The sequence below is a fragment of the Rhinopithecus roxellana genome, chromosome 11 (assembly GCF_007565055.1).
Source record: "Rhinopithecus roxellana isolate Shanxi Qingling chromosome 11, ASM756505v1, whole genome shotgun sequence".
Taxonomy (NCBI): domain Eukaryota; kingdom Metazoa; phylum Chordata; class Mammalia; order Primates; family Cercopithecidae; genus Rhinopithecus; species Rhinopithecus roxellana.
This window is the reverse complement of record NC_044559.1, coordinates 81,779,721-81,806,350: the sequence shown is the minus strand read 5'-3', so window position 1 is coordinate 81,806,350 and position 26,630 is coordinate 81,779,721. Positions and strand designations below refer to the sequence as shown.

The window sequence follows — 26,630 nt, the reverse complement described above, 5'->3', positions numbered from 1 at the left end:
CCTGTGGAGGTCCTGTTTTCCTTCCCCTCTCTCTGGAGCATGGAGCAGGTGTAGGAGCTTCCACTGAACCTTCCACCTCTGCTTTGGGCACTGAAGCAGATGCCTCTCTTGCCTCTACTGCTGAGGACATTGACTAGAGCAGTGGAAGGAAAGGAAGAAGGAATTCTTTTTGAGATGAGAAGGAAGGGGAATCTTTTCTGCAGACTGCTTTCTACTGAGAGAGATTCCATTGTTCCACATTACAATAAGAAACTGAGGTAGTTCAGCTGCATTGGGGCTTAAGTAGATTTTTCTCAGCCAGCTAACAACCCAGCCATATTTACAACATTATCTCTTCAGAGAAATATCTTTCTAGCTCCAAACTACCATAAAAGTGAACATTTGGAATTCATTCCACCCATATGTTAGTCTACCAGATATAATTAAGTGACAATGAAGCAAAATGCTCTGGAGAACATACAAGGGCTTTAGAGTCAGACATACTGGGCCTAAAATTCCAGCTCCACCATTTAAGTTGTACAATCTTATGAACTGCCTAACCTCCAAAGCTTAGTTACCTCATCTATAAATAGGGGTAAAATATATCTGGTTAGTATGAGAATTAAATGGGGTAATTTACTTAAAGTCTTTGGCATAGTATCAGGTACATAAAAAGCACTCAATAAGTGGTACTATTATTATAAACAAATGTCATTTACAAACTGTGAGTACAGTGGGAATGCATAGACTGGGGGAGGAGAAAGGTGATTACTGGAATAGGCAGAACAAATGACTATGAAACAAGTACTGATTTACTCCTTGCTGAATATTAGTTGAATGTTATGAAAGAATAGTACATATTACTGATTTAACAAATTAATGTACCTATAAATGTGAGGACTTTTTTCCATTCTAGCAGATTTTTTTTTTTTTTTTTTTTTTTTTTTTTTGAGATGGAAGTCTCGCTCTGTCACCCAGAATGTAGTACAGTGGCACAATCTGGGCTCACTGCAACCTCTGCCTCCCAGGTTCAAACGATTGTCCTGCCTCAGCCTCCCAAGTAGCTGGGATTACAGGCATACGCCACCACACCCAGCTAATAATTTTGTATTTTTAGTAGAGATGGGGTTTCACCATGTTGGCCAGACTGGCCTCAAACTCCTGACCTCAAGTGATCCGCCTACCTCGGCCTCCCAAAGTGCTGGGATTACAGGCATAAGCCACTGTACCCGGCCCCATTCTAGCAGATTTAATTAAAATGATTATCTTTTCTACCCACCTCCTCTCCAAAAAACTTTCAATTTTGAGGAACAAATACATTGCTGAATATTTTCCAGGAAATACAAACAATTCTGTTTTCTAAAGTTCTGTGTAGGTGGAATTACTTCTTTCAGAATAACTACAATATGACTAAAATCTCTTACCTTTTAAGATTGGTATTTCTGTAATTCATTGTGCTTCTCAGTCACAATATCAGAATTAGGGTTTTGTTCATGCTTTGCCATATTTAGGTTGTATTTTTATAATATGTATTTTGGAAGAGATGTTCTCAGTTATGTCTTATATTTTAATAAGTTTAGCTGGATGCAGGTTGAATATCCCTTATTGGAAATGCTTAGAACCAGATGTGTTTTCAGCTTTTGGATTTTTTTTTTCAGATTTTGAAATATACTCAAGCATTATACTTACTGTTGAGCATCCCCAATCCCAAAATCTGAAATCCAAAATGCTCCAATGAACATTTCCTTTAAGCTTCATGTCAACATTTAAAAGTTTTCAGATTTGGGATGTTGGACCTGTATTAACCTCTTTGCTTCACTTTTTAAAATGAATAATCCTCCATTGTGATAATCCTGGCACAAATTGCTGGGTTTTGTCATATTTTAAAATATATTTTATTAGGTATAATAGCATTTTAAAACTTGCTTATGGCAGATTTTGTCTCTGACACGTACCCTAGGCAGATGATGTCAGTGCTCTTCTGACAGCAGCCATGCCCCCTTCTGCTCTGCCTTCTTGTTACAAGCCTCAAGTGCTCAATGGTGTGAGAAGCCCAGGAGCCACTGCAGATGCTCTCTCTTCAGGTCCATCTAGCCCATCAAGCCTTTCTGCAGCCAGCAGTCTTGACAACTTATCTGGGAGTTTTTCAGAACTGTCTTCAGTAGTTAGTTCAAGTGGAACAGAGGGTGCTTCCGGTTTGGAGAAAAAGGAGGGTGAGACATTCTACAAAAATAACTTTCTAACTGGTATTGTAGCCCCATATTTGACATTTGACAGTTATCTCTCTTAAGCCTAACACTTTTCTAGCTGCTATGGGAAGGTATATGAATATTTTTAACCTTAAATACAAGGTATTAGTATCAAATTAGTTAACATAGCCTTAAAAAGGTTTAGCCTTGTGTTGTTTCTTCCTTCCAAGGTGAGAGTTGAAGAGTCTTGTGCTACTAACCTACTCTTTATTTATGTATGTATGTATGTATGTATGTATGTATGTATTTTTGAGATGGAGTTTTGCTCTTGTCGCCCAGGCTGGAGTGCAGTGGTATGATCTCGGCTCACTGCAGCCTCTGCCTCAAGGGTTCAAGTGATGTGCCTGCCTCAGCCTCCCGAGTAGCTGAAATTGCAGGCATCCACCACCACGCCCGGCTAATTTTTGTTGTTTTAGTAGAGAGGGGATTTCACCATTTTGGCCAGACTGGTGTTGAACTCCTGACCTCAGGTGATGCACCCGCCACGCCTCCCAAAGTGCTGGGATTGTAGGCGTGAGCTACCACCCCCAGCCCTTAATCTACTTTTTAGATGTAAACTTTTTCTGTTAAAATTCATCTAACCTTATGCAACAATGTGGAACTTGTTTTTATAAACTTTTTTGTGAAGTAGCTTACATCCTGAAAGATAGGAAAACTGGTTTTAAAAATACAGATGCAATTAAAAACAAAGTTTAAAATAAAAATGAGAGTACTGAGACTGCCCCATTGATTAACTTATTTCTCATGTTGAAATTTTATAGCTTTCTCTTGTTCAGTATTATATCTTAAGTGGCTATTAATATTTGTTTTTGAAAAAATAATTATTTTCTTCATATATAGTAACATTACAAGACTTTATTGTTATAGTGATGAATGAAATACATTATTCTGATGTGAAATTCCATTTGTTTTGGATTTTTTTATTTCCCAGTTCCAGGAGTAGATTTTAGCATAACTCAATTCGTAAGGAATCTTGGACTTGAGCACTTAATGGATATATTTGAGAGAGAACAGGTGAGTAGATGAATCATATTGTTTGGATTAGTGGTTTATGGAAACTCAAGGAAAATTTGGAACATACTTGAAATGAGCTGAACTATGTAAGCTATTGGGGGAGAATGATTTTTAAGAAATGACATCAGTCAGCCTTCTAATTTGGCTTGACCTTGGAACTTCCATTTAGTTTACTAGCACACAATTGACTCGTGTAGTAATGGTAAAATAGCTTTCTTGAATGGGAAGTTTAGTTTATTCAGTTCTTGAAGTAAGTTATCCTTGAGCACTGTCTATTCAGTTATCTCTCTTAAGCCTAACACTTTTCTAGCTGCTATGGGAAGGTATATGAATATGCCAGCCATATCTGGGCTTTTCTAAGCAGTCTCAGTTTAAAGTACTCTGTCAGAATACATTTACCGATTTTTGTTGTTGTTCAGAAAGTAGTGTTACTGTAGATTTACACTCTAAGGGACTTTCAGTGTAGTTTTGGAAGTGGAATAAGAACATATGGCCGGGCGCAGTGGCTAATGCCGGTAATCCCAGCACTTTGGGAGGCTGAGGTGGGTGGATCACAAGGTCAGGAGTTCAAGACCAGCCTGGCCAAGATGGTGAAACCCCCGTCTCTACTAAAAATACAAAAAAATTAGCCAGGCATGGTGGCGGTTGCCTATAATCCCACCTACTCAGGAGGCTGAGGCAGAGAATTGCTTGAACCCGGGAGGCAGAGGTTGCAGTGAGCCAAGATCACACCACTGCACTCCAGCCTGGGTGACAGAGTGAGACTCTGTCTCAAGGAAAAAAAAAGAACATATGAAAATTCAAATTTTACCATAGATTTTAGAAATTTGCAGAAGGGAGCTGGGCACGGTGGTTCATGCCTATAATCCCAGCATTTTGGGAGACTGAGGTGGGTAGATCGCCTGAGTTCAGGAATTTAAGACCAGCCTGGCCAACATAATGAAACCCTGTCCCTACTAAAAATACAAAAAATTAGCCAGGCATGGTGGTAGGCGTCTGTAATCCCAGCTACTTGGGAGGCTGAGGCAGGAGAATTGCTTGAACCCGGGAGGCAGAGGTTGCAGTGAGCTGAGCTTGCACTTTTGCACTCCAGCCTTGGCAACAAGAGTGAAACTCCATCTCAAAAAAACAAACAAAAACAGAAATGTGAAGAAGGAAAAGATTACTGTGAGCTAGGCTCATCAGGGAATGCTTCATGGAACGTGTGTAAGTAAAACAGGATTTTTAAGAATGGCTTCAATTTCATGAAGCCATAGTGTATTACTGTATTAAAGATAAAAGGGGGCCGGGCGCGGTGGCTCAAGCCTGTAATCCCAGCACTTTGGGAGGCCGAGATGGACGGATCATGAGGTCAGGAGATCGAGACCATCCTGGCTAACCAGGTGAAACCCCGTCTCTACTAAAAAATACAAAAAACTAGCCGGGCGAGGTGGCGGGCGCCTGTAGTCCCAGCTACTTGGGAGGCTAAGGCAGGAGAATGGCGTAAACCTGGGAGGCGGAGCTTGCAGTGAGCTGAGATCGGGCCACTGCACTCCAGCCTGGGCGACAGAGCGAGACTCTGTCTCAAAAAAAAAAAAAAAAAAAAAAGATAAAAGGGTTACTTTGAACAGTGATGCACAAGTACCATTTGGCATAGTCCAGACTCAGAAGGAACCATTGAAAGACATTGTACAAATAGGGTTGGACGTAGAGTGATAGTAGAAAAGTATTATGGAAAAGATAAAATAGAATACTTGAATGTGGTTAATTTGAAAGTGCATTTTTGTTTCGCATTTTAGTTCTGCTCAGGTTCTTACGCTAAATGGAAATAATATTTTTTGAAATGTTTAAAATAATCTGGAGTAAATGTATGAATCTTATATATTATGAAAACACCAATATATGAATGTCCGCCAAATAAGTAAGCATTCTAAGTAGTTTCCTCCTCTTTTGTAAGATCACTTTGGATGTATTAGTTGAGATGGGGCACAAGGAGCTGAAGGAGATTGGAATCAATGCTTACGGACATAGGCACAAACTAATTAAAGGAGTTGAGAGACTTATCTCCGGACAACAAGGTATTTTATTGTAATAATTGCTGTTGTCAGTTTAACAGTTTGCATAAAGGCAACCCTCAGTGTACTAAGTTATAATTTAAAAATATGTGTGAGAGAATCTGTTTAATAGGAAGAATACTAATTTAGGATTCAGGAAACTGGGATCAAGTCTTAGCTGTGCTACTAACTTAAACTTACTGAGCTGCTGCTGTTAACGATGTGAACCTAAGTAAAATTTCTAGACCATTCAGAAATTTGGGAATTGTTTTAGCTCCTGAAAATAAGGAAGTTAGTTGAGATTATTTTCTGAAGTTGTTCTAGTTCTAAAATTGTATTATTTTAAAGGTCCAAAACTTAGGTATCTCATTTCTTATGGTAATATAATAGATAATAACTAAGTGTTCAGGCTAACCCGCAAAGTTCTGTACTAAATCTCTTACATAGATAAATTTGTAAGTGCTTGGGATGAAAATACTCGAAAGCAATAATGTTACAAGTGAGGAAATTGAACAAAACAAAGTTGAATAATATTTTTATTTCTCCTTAATGTTGGTGCTTAAGGAAAATGCAAATTGCATTTATTCAGCAGATGTTAACACTTTATACCAGGTCTGTGTATAAAAAGGTGAATTGTTTTAAGTGTCAAAACCACATTTAACTTCATTGTTCAACTGAGGGAGTGATTTATCCTGGGGTCAATAATATTCAATAATTGAACATCCTGGCTGTACACCTGGGGTTAAAGAGAAACCTCCATCAGTAAACATGAAAGTATTTTCAGGAAAGAATGTATGCTAGCCAGGATGGGGTCCACCGCTGAAGAAATAAGAGCACCTCTAAAAACATAGATGATTCAAGCTAAGGAATACTTTAAACTGGTATTTTAGAATAAGCTCAGTTAAAGATAGATGTATTTTACTGCCTGATAGGAACTAGGATAAGATATTTAAAATGCAATATGGTCTTGGCTATTTCTAGTATAGAGGACAAATTTTTATAAGATAAAGAGAGAAAATCCATGATTTCCTGAAATATTAGTATACAATATAATTAGCACTAAAAATGAGGAACTAGAACCCTCAGTTGTAGACCATCATTGTGACTTTACTGGAATAATACTGATCTGGTATGATAACAAATACATTGGAGTACCAGGATAGCAAGAGTCTTAGGAAAGAGGCAGGATAGAAAAGGAAAGCAGGCAGTATTTGTATATTAAACATATCATAGCTATTAGAACTGCACTGAAAAGCTGAAAGGCTCAATGATAGAAATGGATACGTTGCCTCCAAATGGCAGAGGTACTTCCATGCCACGTCTGGTCCTGTAGTCACTCTGATACATCCAGCTCCACTTGGATAGGAACATTCATTCCTATATGAAGGAGAAACGTCATGAGACAAAATGCTGTGTCTGATCTAGCATATCAGGGTCACTTTCCTACATAAAATTACCATCTTCCTTATGTTCTTTCAAAGTCAAGATTCTTTTTTGTTCCCCCAATCTGATGTTAGTCAACAGGGATTCCATACTTACACCTGATTTGCAAAGTGGAACTGGTAGCTGCCTATGATGATTTTCTAACACATTTATCATACTGACTTAACAGCCTTACCTATTATTCCGTGCATCAAGTCAGTAGATGACTAGTACCATACTGATCTTTCAGTATTGATAAACATCTTCTTGTATATGTTGCAGATGCCTCAGTCAAGCATTTGTCACAGTCTTTATTCTATAAAATACTCTCCATATGCTCTTCATAATCCGTAAAGATTATTGCAATTCAGCCACTTCTGTGTTTATTAGCATTGGCATGTTGGTAGTAGTCCTGTTCTTCAGACCATAGCTTAGAATCAGAGTAGTGCTCTTCGTCTCCAGAGGCAGACTTCCATGCACTAACCCAGCAGTAAAGGATTTGGCCCCTACATGGGAAAACAGCAGTGTTGGAGATATTGTTGTAGAGATTAAACGAGAGAGTTGTGCTACAAATACACCAAAGGAATTAGAAAATTCTGTTTAAAATTCCATTTTAAAAACTTTTATGAAAGTAAAGATACAAAAATAGATATGATTATCTTGATCATTGACATTTGGAAAACACAAATTCATTGCGGAGATAAACAATATCTTATGGGACAGAATATACATTCAATAGGTGGTAGACTATGGATTTCTCCTTCTGGGGTGATTTAAAATTACCTGAGGCTATGCAAGTTTCTGTCATTATTCTTCCTCATATTTACAAAGAAGAAAGAGATTAAATGTTGAAAAGACTGCATAGTTAGTAAAGAAAGTAATTTGAAGAAGAAAATGTGTTACAAACTCATTAAGAATAGGAGATAAAGCAGAGAAAGATTTTCTGAAATATTTCCACAAAACGCCTTATAACTTGTCAGGTCAAAAAGTAGTTGTCTAAATGCATTGTGGTGTGTGTACTGGTTTTGATCCTAGAACAAAAAAAAAGGACATTAGTGGGGAAAACTAGTGAAAAAATGATGTCAGTAATTTAGTTAATAAGTGTTTGTTTGTTTTGAGATGGAGTCTTGCTCTGTCGCCCAGACAGTAGTGCAGTGGCTGGATCTCAGCTCACTGCAAGCTCCGCCTCCCGGGTTCACACCATTCTCCTGCCTCAGCCTTCTGAGTAGCTGGGACTACAGGTGCCTGCCACCACACCCGGCTAATTTTTTGTATTTTTAATAGAGACAGGGTTTCACCGGGTTAGATAGGATGGTCTCGATCTCCTGACCTCGTGATCCGCCCGCCTCGACCTCCCAAAGTGCTGGGATTACAGGCGTGAACCACCGCGCCCGGCCTAGTTAATAAGTTTTGACAAATGTGCTATGGTTGTATAAAATGGTAACATAAGGTGAAAGTGGGTGAAGGGGACATAGGAACTCTGTACTTTCAGCATTTCTAAATATCTAAATTATCACAATATAAAAAGTTTTTTAAAATTGATAGTAAGCGGCTGGGTGCAGTGGCTCACACCTGTAAATCCCAGCACTTTGGGAGGCTGAGGTGGGCGGATCACCTCAGGTCGGGAGTTCAAGACCAGCCTGACCAACGTGGAGAAACTCCGTCTCTACTAAAAATACAAAATTATCCAGTTGTGGTGGTGAATGCCTGTAATCTCAGCTACTCAGGAGGCTAAGGCAAGAAAATCACTTGAACCCAGGAGGCGGAGGTTGTGGTGAGCCAAGATCGCACCAGCCTAGCCTGGGCAACAAGAGCAAAACTCCATCTCAAAAAAAAGTTTAAAAAAAAAATTGGTAGTAAGCATCAGAAAAATTAGGTAGTTATTTTTGGTTTTGATGTTCATTGTTTATTGGCAATTTATTTTTCTACCTTCAAATTTTGTTTCATAGGTCTTAACCCATATTTAACTTTGAACACCTCTGGTAGTGGTACAATTCTCATAGATCTGTCTCCTGATGACAAAGAGTTTCAGTCTGTGGAGGAAGAGGTATGTTCATATACCTTCAATAGTAGGTTGGCCTTTTGTATTTAGTTCACTTTGTATCCTCTTGTTTCTTTTTCTTCCTTTAGTTTGCATTATATAATTTTCACCTATAAATACTGTTTTCAAGCTGATTATCTAATAACTGTCTCTAGAAAATATTACTCATGAATTTATAAGACTCATATTCTTTGTTTTTGTGTTTGTTTTTGTTTTTGTATTTTTTGTAGAGACAGGGTTTCACCGTGTTGCCCAGGCTGGTCTCAAACTCCTGAGCTCAGGCAGTCCACCTGCCTCGGCCTCCCAAAGTGGGGCACCATGCCCAGCCCTCATATTCTTTGAATAACAAAAATATTACAACCTGTTTTGTATTCTCAAAAGTAGAATCAGATGAGTCAAGAACCATGTTCCCCAAATCAGAAAATACACAAATGCTAATGCACATATATTTCAAACCATTTTTCTGACAGATGCAAAGTACAGTTCGAGAGCACAGAGATGGAGGTCATGCAGGTGGAATCTTCAACAGATATAATATTCTCAAGGTAATAAATTAGTGAAAGTAAAGTTTTCTGAGACCATAGTTTTCAAAGCCTGAAGCCATAAGTAACTTTCATAAGAATATAATCTGGCTAGCCTGGTAAGTCCTTGACTTGGCATCAGAGACTATTTTGAGGAAGAAGATACCCTTGGAAGGTTAATATTCTCCAAATCCCTGTGCTATTTTTAATAACTGATAATAATTCAATTCTTGTTGAACATATTCAAGTGTATGGGTTATGCTTTATCTTGGGGTAATGCTAAATACTATAGGTTTAAGACTATATAAAGTACTTACTCTAATTAAACTAAAGAGCTTTTGCACAGCAAAAGAAACTACCATCAGAGTGAACAGGCAACCTACAGAATGGGAGAAAATTTTTGCAACCTACTCATCTGACAAAGGGCTAATATCCAGAATCCACAAAGAACTCAAACAAATATACAAGAAAAAAACAAACAACCCCATCAAAAAGTGGGGAAAGGATATGAACAGACATTTCTCAAAAGAAGACATTCATACAGTCAACAGACACATGAAAAAATGCTCATCATCACTCGCCATCAGAGAAATGCAAATCAAAACCACAATGAGATACCATCTCACACCAGTTAGAATGGCAATCATTAAGAAGTCAGGAAACAACAGGTGTTGGAGAGGATGTGGAGAAATAGAAACACTTTTACACTGTTGGTGGGATTGTAAACTAGTTCAACCATTATGGAAAACAGTATGGCAATTCCTCAAGGATCTAGAACTAGATGTACCATATGACCCAGCCATCCCACTACTGGGTATATACCCAAAGGATTATAAATTATTCTACTACAAAGACACATGCACACGTATGTTTATTGCGGCACTATTCACAATAGCAAAGACTTGGAATCAACCCAAATGTCCATCTGTGACAGACTGGATTAAGAAAATGTGGCACATATACACCATGGAATACTATGCAGCCATAAAAAAGGATGAGTTTGCGTCCTTTGTAGGGACATGGATGCAGCTGGAAACCATCATTCTTAGCAAACCATCACAAGAAGAGAAAACCAAACACCGCATGTTCTCACTCATAGGTGGGAACTGAACAATGAGATCACTTGGACTCGGGAAGGGGAACATCACACACTGGGGCCTATCATGGGGAGGGGGGAGGAGGGAGGGATTGCATTGGGGAGTTATACATGATATAAATGATGAATTGATGGGTGCTGACGAGTTGATGGGTGCAGCACACCAACATGGCATAAGTATACATATGTAACAAACCTGCACGTTATGTACATGTACCCTAGAACTTAAAGTATAATAATAATAATAAAAAAAAGACTATATAAAGTACTGTTAAAGTATTCTATTGTAGCAAAGCTGAATTTTTTTTGTGGCAGATACCATCTTTATAGTCATACAATGCTTATTTTTTTATCCTGATTGACTACAGGTTTCTGAAAGTCCCCAAATATATTACCTTTTTATAAATTTTGGTAGTACTCTCCTCATCTTTTCCAAAAAATATATATTTTTAAAATGTTTTGAGTCATTTGGTGACTGTCCTGTCTTACTGATTTCAGTTACTCTTCTTAGGAACTTTTTCAACATTATGTTTTTCTTGAACTATGGTAATCAAAACCGCACACCATACTTCATGCATAATGAGTTTGTATTAACTACATTGATGCAGTATATTCCTAATAATTGTAAGAATAAGACATAAAGTTAGAATGAAAATGTGGCAAATGCCTTTCTAATATACAAATGTTAAACTGAACAGTATCAAATCTTTCAGCTGTATTGTATTACTGTTTCATAATATACTATGAGTATAATATTTAATCAGAGAAATACGTGCCTACTACAGGTACATTTCAGTCAAGTCTGCTTTGTCTACAGGCGTTAACAAAACGTGTGGAGTTTTGTTAGGTGTGAGAACAGGAGAGAGATTGTGTGTTTGATTTCTAAAGTAGTTGGATTTGAGAAAGATACACTGTTTTCTTCCTCTAACAAAGGTATTTTCATGCAGTGTTTAATGAAAATTTTTTCAGTGATGAAACAGGGTTTTGTTGTTGTTGTTACTTTTTAATGCATAAATGAGATCTATTTGTGACAGTTATGGTCCTTGATTACATCTATGATAATATTTTGCGTTATTTGAGCCAAGACTAACACCATCAGCTTCCAGGTGTGCTCTAGGAACCAGCAGGGGGCTGTAGCACCTATAAACACAGCTAAGAAACGACGCTGGTATTGTGAATTTTTTTCCTAGAAATACCCCTAATGAGACTGACATCCACCTTAAAATCTTTTGCAGACAAAAATTTTCAGAATTAGAAGGTCAAGGAAGTAATTTTGTGTGTGTTGGGGGCTGGGGGACACTATTTCAAATATTCTTAATTTTAAACAGATTAATATGGCACTCTGAGACAGATACATTGGGGGAAAAAGGATACTCAAAATTTCTAGTACTTAACACAGAAAAAACTCGGCATGTCTGATTTGGAGGTGTTTTTGTAATAGTTTTAAGTTAATGAGAATGGAAGTGTTTTAATAAATTAACAGTATTCCTGACCTTCACATATGGCCTTTTTTTTCTTTGAATTTTTTTAATCTTCAAAATGTAGCTATACTTCCAACTTTATGGTTGGGACAGAGTATTTTTAGTTGATTAAAATAACACATTTTATATTTCAGAGGAAAGTTTTGCCTACCTTCTAGCTAAATGTATGGCCCATCTTTGGTTTAGATGAAGAAGTCATCAGTAAGTAATACTTAAAGATTTGGTTTTTCTGGTTTATTCTTTATAGATTCAGAAGGTTTGTAACAAGAAACTATGGGAAAGATATACTCACCGGAGAAAAGAAGTTTCTGAAGAAAACCACAACCATGCCAATGAACGAATGCTATTTCATGGTAAGATTCCTCCCTACCGACTCTACCACTGTTCTCCACATTAGGATAGTTTTTTTTGTTCAGATATGAAATAATAATAAGCCTGTATATTCTTTATGTCATTCTTTTATAATAAACCTAGTATTTCTGTAACTTTTACATTTATGTTTTCAACTTCTTTTGAATTTGTGTATTTTATAATGGATTGTTTTTAAATAAGATTACCACAATAAAAAATAGAAATGAGAGTGTTGACTATCTTTTCCTTTTTTCTTTAAATAGTAAATTTTGCTTATGGTCACTCTAAGAAATTTTGTGTTTTACTTTTAACTAGTTGATTGAATTAAAAATAAGACCTGGGAATCACCTCAGAAGAAGATATACATCCTATTCTGATTTTTATTCTAAGTATCAAACCCACACAATTTGACAAACAGCTATTGTTATTGAACCTGTAGAGTTTCTGATGACTGTAGAATTGAAACCATAGAATTAAATTGAAAGCACAATTACTTATTCTTCTTGGAATTTTCTACTTTTTTGTATTATAAGCTGGCAGGTGTTGGTTAGTCTTTCAAATTTTAGCGAAGTTAAATATATTAATGTAGTATTTATGAGGTCTTCAAGTACATTACCCATAGTAGTTCCAGTCTATTTCTTCATTTGTCCTTGATTGCAGAAAAATTTAGAGACCTGTAAAGTTCTTTAAAACACAGTAAATTTCATAATACCCTGGGAGAATGGCTGTAACAGAATGGATTCATGTGCAGTATCTAAACATGTTGAACTCCTTATTCCAAAACCCTAAATAATTATCATGATAATCTCTTGACACAGAGCATATTTATTACCTGTTAACGTGATGGTTATAATGTGGTTTTTCTAATTTGTAATATAAATAATTTTGGTTTTCCCAAGTTAATTCAAAAAGTGATTCTATTCATCTGTATTTCTGTAAAGTAGAATTCAGTATATTTTCCTGTCTCTCTGTGGACAGGGAACATGATCTTGATAAATGAATTAGCTGTGGTTTCTTGACTTTTTCCATCCGTCACTCTACTCCACTCCCAAGGAAAGAGGAAAGGGAAGTCAATATGCAGGGGGTGAGGGAAAGCACCACATTTGCAGATAGAATCTTGTATCGCAATTGATGAAAGGCAGAAGTGGAAGGATAGAAGAGAAGAGGTATAAGAAAGAGAATAAGAATGTGAAAATGGGGCCGGGTGCGGTGGCTCACACCTATAATCCCAGCACTTTGGGAGGCCGAGGTGGGTGGATCACCTGAGGTCAAGAGTTTGAGACCAGCCTGACCAATATGTTGAAACCCCGTCTCTACTAAAAATACAAAAATTAGCCAGATGTGGTGGTGTGCACCTATAGTCCCAGCTACTCAGGAGGCTGAGACAGGAGAATTGCTTGAACCCAGGAGGCAGAGGTTGCAGTGAGCCAAGATCATGCCACTACACTCCAGCCTGGGCCACAGAGCGAGACTCCATCTCAAAAAAAAAAAAAAAGAATGTGAAAGTCTACTTGAGCCACTTGATATCTAAAAACAAACCACACAGGCATAGGCATCATTCCAAGACCTAATTGCATTTAGCTTTGCTATCTAAAGTGAATTATGAGGCTCTTGGTGTTGGATTTTTATGGATTTGCAGTCTGGCATTTGGTAACTCTTACATTGATATTTCAAGTAATCTGTTTTTCTAGTTCAATCTGTGTCCTTATTTTAGCACATGACCCAGCACTCTATTAGAAACATTAGTTGATGTTAGCAGTTCTTTATTCTAAAATAGTAAGCTGGCTGACAGTTAACTTGTTACCCTTTTTCGTTTTGGCTTTATTATGGTGGGGCTGTATATTTAAGAATTCAGTTTCTAAGAAACTAGTTTTTTACTTTTTCTTCTAAGATAAATTTTAAATTGTTGTTAACCATCTATATGTGTTTCAGGGTCTCCTTTTGTGAATGCAATTATCCACAAAGGCTTTGATGAAAGGCATGCGTACATAGGTGGCATGTTTGGAGCTGGCATTTATTTTGCTGAAAACTCTTCCAAAAGCAATCAATATGTATATGGAATTGGAGGCGGTACTGGGTGTCCAGTTCACAAAGACCGATCTTGTTACATTTGCCACAGGTAAGAGAGCACTTGTTCTCATTTATTTTGGTAATAATCAGATAAGAACTAGTTACATTTTTGAGGGCAAAGCATTATGTTGGACAGCCTTAGAAATGCAAGCTAAGCATGTTTTTTGTTGTTGTTGTTGTTGTTTTATTATACTTTCTAGGGTACATGTGCATAGTGTGCAGGTTTGTTACATATGTATACATGTGCCATGTTGGTGTGCTGCACCCATTAACTCGTCATTTACATTAGGTATATCTCCTAATGCTATCCCACCCCCGCTAGGCATGTTTTAGATTGCTTTTGGCCCTCTCACCGATTATAATAATAGCTAATATTTATTAAATGATCCGTATGGGCCAATTATAATTTAAGCACTTGACCTGGTTGACTAATCATTAGACTATCTGGTGCCTTAAAGCATGCTGAGTAGAAAGTAACATTAGGCATGAAAGAGGCTTTATTATAGCCCTTGAGTATTGTAGGACTCTGTGGACTCTTTAAAAATCTAGTATTCAAATGCTAAAATGGCATTATTTGTCAGGTCTAATTATTTGATGGCAGTGCCTGAGCCTCTCTTCCACTGTGATACGATCCTAATCCTCAATTTGCAATACTACTATAAGAACTTAAAATTAAAACACTGATCCTTTTTGAAAGGAAATAATAATCAAATAACTACTTTGCACTTTTTTTCCCACTTTTAATTACCTGTGCTAACTCACTTGTTAAAAATTATTTAAGTAACTTGTCCCTAACTTATAAAATCCTTATAGGCAAAAAGTTATGCCATTTGAAAAATCCAGTAAGATTAATTCCTGAGATTTATTCAACAGGGCACTGCTTATTGAATATATAGAGCAGTAGTTTATCAAGCATTAGCATGCATATAATCACCTAGATGGCTTGTTTAAATCACAGATTCTTAGGCTCTGCCTTCTCAGTTGCTGATTTAGTAGATCTGGGGTGGGGCTCTAGAATTTGAGTTTCTACCAGGTTCCCAGATGTGATGCTGTATTTCTGGCCACTAATCTAGAAAAAACCCTTAGAGCAGTATTTTGCACTTTGGCAGCACATTGGAATCATCCAGGGAATATTAAAAAACTATTAATGCTTGTGTGCCACCCTCACAGAATCTCATTTAATTAGTCTGGGGCATGATCTGGATATTAGAATTTTTTAAAGCTTCCCAGCTGATTTCAAAGGACTTCCGAGCTGAAGAATTGCAGTCATGGAGGGAAACAGGTTCTTTCTTTGTGTTTGTTTTGTTATTACTGTTATCCCTCTAAATTTAGGACTGCATAGGTAGTACACAGTAGGCCATCCTATGTATGATGTCCCACTCACTTCTATTTTAGATCATAAATTGGAGTGGTTAGGAGGCATGTAATTTCCTGAGATTTTGTAAATTTGAACACTGCTGTTTTTATTTGTCATATATGGTCTGAAGGCTAAATAGTTCTAATTATTAGTCATAAGCAACATTCTAATACCTCCCTCTTCTTTGGAAGATAGAACCATCAACTGGTCTACTGACATCTCCTGTTATCTTCTAAAAGGAAACAGTAACATTAATACTAAAAGGTTGTTTGAAACTAAGAAAGGCCAATCACATGCCTGAGAGGAGTGGGAAGATAATCTTCTGAAACCGGTGGTGAGGGGAGACCTATCTAAGGAAGTAACATTTCAGGGGAAGTCTGAAAATTGAGTGTGTATCAGCCAGTGGAAGAGTGGCAAAATAGATCCCATTCCAGTAATGGAGAAAATTATATGGATGGGGGAACCATTAATAAGGGAAGTTTGGCCTTTGTGAAGAGAAGAAAACTAATGTGCATGGGGCAGAATGAACATAAAATGAGATTCAAGAAATTGGAGCCATTGTACAGAATTTGGATTTTCTCCCAAGTACAGTGAGCAGCCTCTAAAAGGTTTTAAGCAGAAAAGTGACTTGATCTAATTTTTGTTTGTTTTAATTACTTGGATGGGAAAGGTTTGGACAGGAATTAGAGAAGAAACAGGAAGACTGGTTTAGAAAGCCATTGTGTGATAGTCCAGGTGAAAATTTCAGTGATTTGACTTAATAGTGACAGTAGAATTAAGAAGAGTAAATGGATTTCAAATGTATTTTGAAGGTAAAAATCAACTGGACTTAATTAGATATGTGTCCAACTTTGCAAGCCACTTGATGGAAGACCCTTAAACTTTCTCCTTCCCACTTTGTCATTGACTTGTGTTTTTTGCTGAGACACAAACAAGGTGGTAGAGTCTGCATCTCTATAAGGTTATTACCTTTTTCAGGTTTCATAGTTAAAATAAGGAGTAACTAAATTGACAGATTATTTCATTAATAAGAGTAATAGAAGACATTCTTAAAAAGTTCTTTTAGGGGTAAAATGATAAAAACAATTATAAGTATTTATGTATAAATAAATTTGTAAAACTTATGCCGTGTCCACACATTGTCATATTTATGTGTCAAGTTTGCCTTCAGGGTGATCTTTTCCTTTTCATTTTATAGGCAGCTGCTCTTTTGCCGGGTAACCTTGGGAAAGTCTTTCCTGCAGTTCAGTGCAATGAAAATGGCACATTCTCCTCCAGGTCATCATTCAGTCACTGGTCGGCCCAGTGTAAACGGCCTAGCATTAGCTGAATATGTTATTTACAGAGGAGAACAGGTAATGCAGTTTTATTTGTTCATCTTCAAAAATGCTAGAGAGGCATACTTTAACTTTTTACCAATCTCTTGAATTGAGAAGACATACTACCTTAGCTGGATTTTTAAAAAATTTTATTTGGAAATAATTCAGATTTGAAAAGTTACAGAAATAGTGAAGAGAATTCCCTTATAACCTTTACCTAGATTTCCTAAATGTTAATATTTTGTTATCTTTTTTCTCTTTTATCATTCTCTCCTTCCTTCCTTGCGTGTGTGTTTGTACATATTTTTTTGTGAACTGTTTGAGAGTAAGTTGCAGGACATGTCCCTTTACCATTAACTATTTCAATTATAAATTTCCTAAAAACAAGAAGACTTTATTCAAATTTTGTCAATTGTTCCGGATTTTTTTTAGCTCTTATAAATGATTGAAATCTTGTATTTAACAGCCTGTCTGTAGCAAAGAAGTATATAATTGTGTTTTGCGCTCAGTAAAAGCCAAAAGTAGTTCTAGAGCAGTGTTGTGAACTGGGGGTAGATATTAGAATCACCTCAGTTACTAAAATCAGACATGAACTTAGTATCCATCCTAGACTTGCTGATTGAGAGTCTAAAGAACTGTAGTCAGGGTAAAGATGTTTTGAGAAAATGTCCCTAGATGATTCTGATCTACAACACTAATTTAGAACCTCCTCCCTAAGACTAGGAATACTTACGGAATCTCTATCGTTCAGGAAAATTTGTGTACCATTATTTGAATTTGTCTTTCTCTTCCAGGCTTATCCTGAGTATTTAATTACTTACCAGATTATGAGGCCTGAAGGTATGGTTGATGGATAAATAGTTATTTTAAGAAACTAATTCCACTGAACCTAAAATCATCAAAGCAGCAGTGGCCTCTACCTTTTACTCCTTTGCTGAAAAAAAATCTTGCCCACAGGCCTGTGGCAAAAGGATACAAATGTGAAAGAAGTTTAACATTCTGACTTGATAAAGCTTTAATAATGTACAGTGTTTTCTAAATATTTCCTGTTTTTTCAGCACTTTAACAGATGCCATTCCAGGTTAAACTGGGTTTGTCTGTACTAAATTATAAACAGAGTTAACTTGAACCTTTTATATGTTATGCATTGATTCTAACAAACTGTAATGCCCTCAACAGAACTCATTTTACTGATACAATACTGTGTTCTTTAAAACACAGCATTTACACTGAATACAATTTCATTTGTAAAACTGTAAATAAGAGCTTTTGTACTAGCCCAATATTTATTTACATTGCTTTGTAATATAAATCTGTTTTAGAACTGCAGCGGTTTACAAAATTTTTTTCATATGTATTATTCATCTGTACTTCATCTTACATCATCATGATTGAGTGATCTTTACATTTGATTCCAGAGGCTATGTTGAGTTGTTAGTTGGGAAAGATTGAGGTATCAGATTTAATTTGCTGATGGGAGCCTTTACCTGTCACTAGAAATCTTTCTCATTTAAGAACTTATGAACATGCTGAAGATTTAATTTGTGATACCTTTGTATGTATAAGACACATTCCAAAGAGCTCTAACTATGGCAGGTCCTGATTACTAAAGAAGCTTCTTTACTGGCCTCAATTTCTAGCTCTCATGTTGGAAAATTTTCTAAAGTCATTCTGTGAAAATTAGAGCAAAGTGTTCCTGTTTTTTAGAGAAACTGAATCTTGCTGTTGAACAATTACTGTGTTCTTTTCATGGAACGTAAGTAGGATGCTACATTTCCAGGGTGGGAAGGGTAATCCTAAATCATTTCCCAATCTATTCTAATTACCTTAAATCTAAAAGGGGAAAAAAAAAATCACAAACAGGACTGGGTAGTTTTTTATCCTGAGTATTTTTTTTCCGGTTCTTTTTACTTGGTTTTATTGCTGTGTTTGTAGCCAATCTATACATCATGGGTAAACTTAACCTAGAACTATAAAATGTACTTGTCTCAGTCCCCTCCAGGCCTCCTGAATGGGCAAGTGCAGTGAAACAGGTGCTTCTTGCTCCTGGGTTTTCTCTCCATGATATTATGCCCAACTGGAAATATGCTCAGTTTGTGCACCATATGGTGACCAGGCCTGTGTTCAGTTTGGCAGCTATAGAAGGAAATGCTGTCCCATAAAATGCCATTCCTATTTTTCTAATATAAAACTGTTTTCCAGGAAGCATGCTTAAGCATCTTGTTACAGAGACATACATCCATTACGGCTTGGCAGTCTCTTTTACTTGTTGACTCTAGCTCCCTTCAAAGTCGAGGAAAGATCTTTACTCACTTAATGAGAACATTCTCCATCACTCTCTGTACCAGTTCACCTTTATTTTACATTTTATTCAGTCTGTAAATTAACTGGCCCTTTGCAGTAACTTGTACATAAAGTGCTAGAAAATCATGTTCCTTGTCCTGAATAAGAGTTGATCAGAGTAAATGCATTTCTGGAGTTGTTTCTGTGATGTAAATTATGATCGTTATTTAAGAAGTCAAATCCTGGCCTTGAAGTGCTTTTTATACAGCTCTCTAATAATTATAAATATCCTAAAGTCTTTTCTTGGAACACAAGCGGAGTATGCCAAATTTTATATGAATTTTTCAGATTATCTAAGCTTCCAGGTTTTATAATTAGAAGATAATGAGAGAATTAATGGGGTTTATATTTACCTTATCTCGCAACTATGTAGCCCATATTACTCACCCTATGAGTGAATCTGAAATTGCTTTTCATGTGAAATCATTGTGGTCTGTGAGTTTACAATATTGCAAACTGTGTTATTTCATCTAATCAATTGCTTAATGAGTGTGTTTTTCCATGAATGAATATACTGTGGTTCATATGTTAGCATGGCAGTATTTTCAGATAGCTTTTTGTTTGTTGGGAAGTTGGGGTTTTGGGGGGAGGGGGCGTATTAGTACGTTGCATGAAATAGCTTACTTTATGATGATGGAATTGCTTTTTCTTTTGTCTTGTGATTTTTTTTTTGAAGTGAAATTTAACTTTATGTGCAAGTAGTACTATTATACCCATCTTCAGTGTCATACTTGTATCACATTCCATACCCTCATTTAATGCTTAATAAAACTCTTCACTTGTTTTTCTGGGTAGCATGGTAATTACTGGAATAGTATAAATGTGTTGAATGGTCTTTGAGAAAATGAATTAAGATTACAATAAACCACAATTGCAGGAAAACAATGTAGTTCTGAGTCTAATAGTGATAAATAATGCAGTTTGAAGTTTGAAATATTGAATATTGTAGCTGTACTTGCTCATTAAAATGAAAGTAGCTGTGAGATACTTTCTTTTTTTTTTTTTTTTTTTTTTTTTTTTTTGAGACGGAGTCTCGCTCTGTCACCCAGACTGGAGTGCAGTGGCCAGATCTCAGCTCACTGCAAGCTCCGCCTCCCGGGTTCACGCCATTCTCCTGCCTCAGCCTCCCGAGTAGCTGGGACTACAGGCGCCGCCACCTCGCCCGGCTAGATTTTGTCTTTTTAGTAGAGACGGGGTTTCACCGTGTTAGCCAGGATGGTCTCGATCTCCTGACCTCGTGATCCGCCCGTCTCGGCCTCCCAAAGTGCTGGGATTACAGGCTTGAGCCACCGCGCCCGGCGAGATACTTTCAACATTTAGTCTATTCAGCACAACTTTGGTAAACCTTAAAGCTCATTCCTGGGAAATTAATCTTCTTAACTTATAAAAAGGAATATATTTTTATTTCTGTGTCATATGAAAACATTCTTATAAGTTTCCAAATCTCAAAGTTAGTGGTATTTATTGCTATTAAAAGAAAGTATAATCACATGTGTATATTAGACTTCAGTATGTTAATTTCCTTGCGTGTGATCAATTCCCTGCTTTCTATAAGAAGAGAATGATGGTGCAGATAATTCTTAAGTCTTTTGGCTTTTAAATACATTTCAGCAGCTCTGTGTGTCTGCTTCATTTAGGGTAATATGGAAGGTATTTGCTGCTGTTTCAAGTATGCATGCCAGTCTCAGGTGTTTATTGTGATCCAGTTGTTTGCAGGTTGATGAGCCAAGGAAACATGCAAATTTCCCAGAGCTCTTACGATCAGTACTCCTGACTGTGCCTTTACCTGCTGCCCTGTCCTATTACAGGACTAGAGTGACAGAGGAACCAAGTATAGTGGTGGTACTCATTTTTCACCAGAACTGTCAGACTTCTATAAAATTAAATTGTAATATGCCTTTCCCTGTCTCCTGTGTCTCCACACCTCCTACCCTTTTGTGCTGACTAGTTTAGACAGCCTGTGACCTAAAATACTTAATTACTGCTCTTCACATAAAGCCATTATTATTAGAAGTGTTGTCTCCACCTTGTCACCCACCCACAGCTGTCATTTCCATAACACAAATATATAAAGAGCCCCTCAAAGAAGTATGCCCATTTACTATAAAGCAGCGCTTTACAAAGGTGTGATCTGCAGATGGGATTGGTCTGCAAATTGATATTGTTACCAGCCCATGGAGATACGAATACAAAAAGTAAGGGTAAACTTTTAAAAACTTTTGTAGCAAGACATTGCTGTAGTATTTTTTTTTTTCTTATTTTTCATTGAAATATTGACTTGCAATGGATTGGAAACTTAGAAAGAAACTGATCCTTCACAGATAATTTGAAAGGTTTCACATCTGCTTTGTATACCAGTAGACGTAGCACCTAGCATATCTGGCACATAGTGTTCCTCAGTAAATTTTTTGTTAGGTGAATAAATAGTGATTAAGTGATCAGGCTGTAGGGTCAGATGTATATGGATTTTAATTTTTATTCTACCCCTCACCATATGTGTGATCTTGAACAAATTATGTAACCTTTTAAGATTTTTATAACACTTGATAAGGTTGTTGAGCATAATAAATGATTATCTGTGCTACTAAGCATTGTACTTGCCAATAACTGGTTATTATAATTAATATTATTTCCCTGAATACTCCAGAATTAGTGGCTTGAGTTTTCCCACTTGTCACGGAGACATAGAGCATAGAATTTTAAAACTGCAAGATGTATTAGCTACTAATTCCTTTATTCTAATGAAATCTTAAGAAGCTCAAAATGTAAAGTACATAAATCCCTAACCCACAGGGATCTCAGTTTAAAAATTACTGATATGAGCACACAGACAGACATACCCATAATGCAGTCTGCATCATATTTGCCTAGAAAAAACGAGCTTCACTCAGATGAACTCATCAACAATCCAAAACAGTGCATTGTGAGCACAAATCAGTAGACACAATCTTGGAGGATTAGCACCCCCCACAAAGTAGTAAATATTGTTTAAAGTGATTGGGGTGAGGGTGGGAATAAAAGAAATAATTAAAACCATTAAGATGACGCTGTGGGCCGGGCGCGGTGGCTCAAGCCTGTAATCCCAGCACTTTGGGAGGCCGAGATGGGCGGATCACGAGGTCAGGAGATCGAGACCATCCTGGCTAACACGGTGAAACCCCGTCTCTACTAAAAAATACAAAAAACTAGCCGGGCGAGGTGGCGGGCGCCTGTAGTCCCAGCTACTGGGGAGGCTGAGGCAGGAGAATGGCGTAAACCCGGGAGGCGGAGCTTGCAGTGAGCTGAGATCCGGCGACTGCACTCCAGCCTGGGCGACAGAGCGAGACTCCGTCTCAAAAAAAAAAAAAAAAAAACGATGACGCTGTGAAGAAGGCAAAGTCTTTGAAAAGGTAAGTCTTTAGAACTAAAAATATGTAATTAGAAATTAAAAACTCAAAAAGATTAAACTACAGACTGGGCATATCTGAAGATAGAATTGGGGAACTAGAAGATACAGTGGGAAACACAGATTGTAGCACAGAGGAAGAGATGGGAGATATCAGAGGGCTAGGAGACAGAATAGAATGAGGAGATACAGCATAAAGAATAGGGGAGGGAAGAGACTTGAAAAATACCCCAGAATTCGTAGAGAACATGAATCTTTAAAGAAGTAGCAGCTTAGGCTGGGCGCGGTAGCTCACACCTGTAATCCCAACACTTTGGGAGGCCGAGGCAGGCAGATCACAAGGTCAGGAGATCAAGCCCATCCTGGCCAACACAGTGGAACCCTGTCTCTACTAAAAATACAAAAAATTAGCCGGGTGTGGTGGCGGGCGCCTATAGTCCAAGCTACTCGCCAGGTTGAGACAGGAGAATGGCGTTAACCCAGGAGGCAGAGCTTGCAGTGAGCCGAGATAGTGCCACTGCACTCCAGCCTGGGCGACAGAGTGAGACTCCCATCTCAAAAAAAAAAAAAAAAGAGACACCTACGAGGATGAATAAAAGCAAGTCTGCTTTTAGACATAGTGAAACTGCAGAGTATCAAAAGACAAGAAAAAAATTCTTAGAAGTAATAGAAAAGACAAAGGATTAATAAATGGACAGCAGATCAGTGGCAGCAAGAGAAGCCAGAAGACAAAATAACTTGGTAGTGCTGAGGAAACTACTGTTAGCCTAGAATTCTATACACAGATAAACTAGTATTTAAAAAAGAGGATGAAAAACGCATCTGCTCTTTTGCTGAGAGATCTAGTAGATTGTTCTTTAGCAAAGAAGGCAGTTGAATCCAAAAGAGGAGAAGCAGGATGCAAGAAGCATAGTGCACAAAGAAATCGGCAAACATGTCAGTAAAAAGGCTGAAAACATATAACTGATAAGGAATAATATTCAAGACCAATGTGTGTGATTTGTTACTATTTGTATACGTAGGAAAAAGTACAACATGCATTTGCTTGTTTATGAATAAAATTCCTTCAGGATACACATGAACTATTGGGAGGAAACCTCAGTGCCACGGGGATCAGATGTGAAAGAGACTAAACTGTATATCCTTTTATTCCTTTTGAATTTTGTAACAGGACTATTTAAAGCACTATAATAAGCATTGTCTGCAATACACAAGTAGTAGAGTTGAGATTTTTAAAACAAGGTGGAATGAAAGTACTAGTTGACAATAATATGGGAAATAGAAGCTTTAAGATGCTGATGAAATTTAGACTTTAAGTCAAGTACACATATTAAATGTTCAAAGATAATCACTAAAAGAGTGGAAATTGAAGTGTAAAGATGGGGGAAAGGTAATAAAAATGAACCAGTCGAATAAAAATAAGAATAGCAGGTGACTCGTGCACTTTTTCCCCCCAAAAATATATCAAAGAATCTAAAGTGAACAGGAAGTATCCGTAAAAGGTTAAAAATATCCTGGACGCACCTGAAGAAGAAAAATAAGGCAGGAGAACCAGAGATGAATAGCAGTAATGCTGCGGTAACTGAGACAGTGTGATACTGATATAGGTGTAGAGTCTTTGACCAGTTGAACAGAGTTTATATGGACTTTTTATATACCAGAGTAGCATTATAGATCCTGAGGAGAGAAGGAACTATTCAAAAAATTGTAGTGGGACAGCTGGTAATCCACATGGAAAAATACATATCTGGATATATACACAAAAATAAATCTCACATAGATTTTATATAGGACTTATATGTGATTAGCAAAGTATTTTAAAAGTTTAAAAGAAAATATAAGAAACCATTTCTGACTTTGGGAAAAGGAAGAACTTTTTAAGTGACCTTCAAACAACACTGACCCTAAAAGAAAAGGTTGGTAAATTAGTTTAAAAGCATCTGTTTATCCAAACACCACTAAGAAGAAAGGAAATAGACAAGTCATAAAGTGTGAGAAAATATTTGCAACACATAAAGGGCAAATAATTTATATTCAGGATATACTAAAAACTACAAGTAAAAAAAGAAAAACTGGGGGCGTAGTATGAACAAGTGTTTCTCAAAATGGGAAACTCAATAAACATCAAAAAATGCTCAGCCTCATTAGTAATCAAGGAAATTCAAATTAGGTACCATAGGTACCATTTTATACTGCCAGAGTTGACAAAAGTAAAAAACAGCAATGCAAGTGTTGGGATCTGGATCCCATGCATTGCTGTTGGTGTGAGTGCTTTTGAAATCCATTTGGCATTACTGCTAAAATGAGAAATTCCCCCGACATCTAAGTATAAAGAGAAACCCTTGCTCTGGCTCCAGGAGTCATATGTAGGAACACAACACTGATCACGATGTTTATATAATGACTATCTTCTCTTTCCACTCTTCACAGTTCTCCACCCTCCTTTTTGCCCCAGAAATCTAATCTTGATGGGCTACATGGATAGATTCCCTTGTTCTCTGGCTTTTCTTTGGGTTTAACCCAAGGGGAGTATCAGCCGGATGTTGGAGGGTGATTAGGAAGAGAGTGGAACTCAAACATGTATTTCCCAGCTCCCATCCTGATCGGTCTCAGGACAACCTTGGCACTATTGACGTTTTGAGAAGATAATTGCTTGTTGGGGCTATTCTGTGCATTGTCGGATGTTCAGTGGCATCTCTGATCTCTAATCACTAGATGCAAATAGTACAGCTGCCCCTTGTGACAACCAAAAGTATCCCAGACATTGCCAAATGTCCCCTGGAGGACAAAATCGCCCTGGGTGAGAATCACTGGGTTAGCTGTCCCCTTCACTGAAAGGTCACTGCTCCTTACAGGGTAGCCTTCCCTCTTATACAACTTTGGAGGTAGAAGCAGTAAATGTAACAACTAGCGATTTAAGGGAATAAAATAGGTAAGGTAATCAAGAAAAATCAGAAATCTACAAAATAAAAAGTTTCAATAGAGAAGTAACCACAAATACAAAGAAAAATGTTTAAAAATTTTAAAGACCACTTTGCTCAACTCCATACAAACAAATTGGGGAACCGAGATAATACCTAGGGTAATATTCTAGTAAAAACATAAATGACTAAAACTAACCAAGAAAAGAGAGCAAGTCTAAACAAACCAGATGCCAAAAAAGAAAGAAAGAATTCTGTCAAAGAGCTATCCCCAAACAATTCCCAGACCCAGGGAGTTTCATGGTAGATTCTTACAACACATTAAGGAATAGATAACTCCAATGTTATTTAAACTGTTCTAAGAGTGTAGACAGTTTCCAATTTTTTAATAAATACACATAGAATTGATATCAAACTTCAACAAGGTAATACAAAAAGGAGTGGACATTAATGCACAAAATTTTTAAATAATTGCAAGCAAAATCTAGCACAACATTAACAGAATAATACCAGTAGGAACATAGATAAACTGCAAATGGATATGAGTGAACTTTGGGGTGATGGAAATGTTAAAGCTGTTTTTATTTTTTATTTTTTTTATTTTTGAGACGGAGTCTCGCTCTGTCCCTCAGGCTGGAGTGCAGTGGCCGGATCTCAGCTCACTGCAAGCTCCGCCTCCCGGGTTTACGCCATTCTCCTGCCTCAGCCTCCGAGTAGCTGGGACTACAGGCGCCCGCCACCTCGCCCGGCTAGTTTTTTGTATTTTTTAGTAGAGACGGGGTTTCACCGTGTTAGCCAGGATGGTCTCGATCTCCTGACCTCGTGATCCGCCCGTCTCGGCCTCCCAAAGTGCTGGGATTACAGGCTTGAGCCACCGCGCCCGGCCAAAGCTGTTTTTTAAAACAAATACATAATGACCAGTTGGACTTTATACCAAAAATGCAAGGCTGGTTCACCACTAGAAAATAATAATTAGGCCTGGCATAGTAGCTCACGCCTGTAATCCCAGCACTCTGGGATGCTGACGTGGGTGGACCACAAGGTCAGG

The 26,630-nt window shown here is 37.3% G+C and overlaps 1 protein-coding gene across 1 annotated transcript in view; it reads left to right on the top strand.

Annotated features, from left to right (window-relative positions):
• Positions 1 to 20,158, top strand: part of TNKS2 (tankyrase 2) — a 68,449-nt gene extending 48,291 nt beyond the window's left edge. The window contains exons 19-27 of the mRNA XM_010387095.2: positions 1,940 to 2,192; positions 3,160 to 3,242; positions 5,179 to 5,299; positions 8,647 to 8,744; positions 9,209 to 9,283; positions 12,084 to 12,189; positions 14,120 to 14,306; positions 16,813 to 16,969; positions 17,728 to 20,158. Of these exons, the coding sequence (XP_010385397.1) occupies positions 1,940 to 2,192; positions 3,160 to 3,242; positions 5,179 to 5,299; positions 8,647 to 8,744; positions 9,209 to 9,283; positions 12,084 to 12,189; positions 14,120 to 14,306; positions 16,813 to 16,969; positions 17,728 to 17,790 (1,143 nt within the window). The 3' untranslated portion in view covers positions 17,791 to 20,158. The remainder of the gene's footprint in view (positions 1 to 1,939; positions 2,193 to 3,159; positions 3,243 to 5,178; positions 5,300 to 8,646; positions 8,745 to 9,208; positions 9,284 to 12,083; positions 12,190 to 14,119; positions 14,307 to 16,812; positions 16,970 to 17,727) is intronic.
• The last annotated feature ends 6,472 nt before the right edge of the window (positions 20,159 to 26,630 follow it).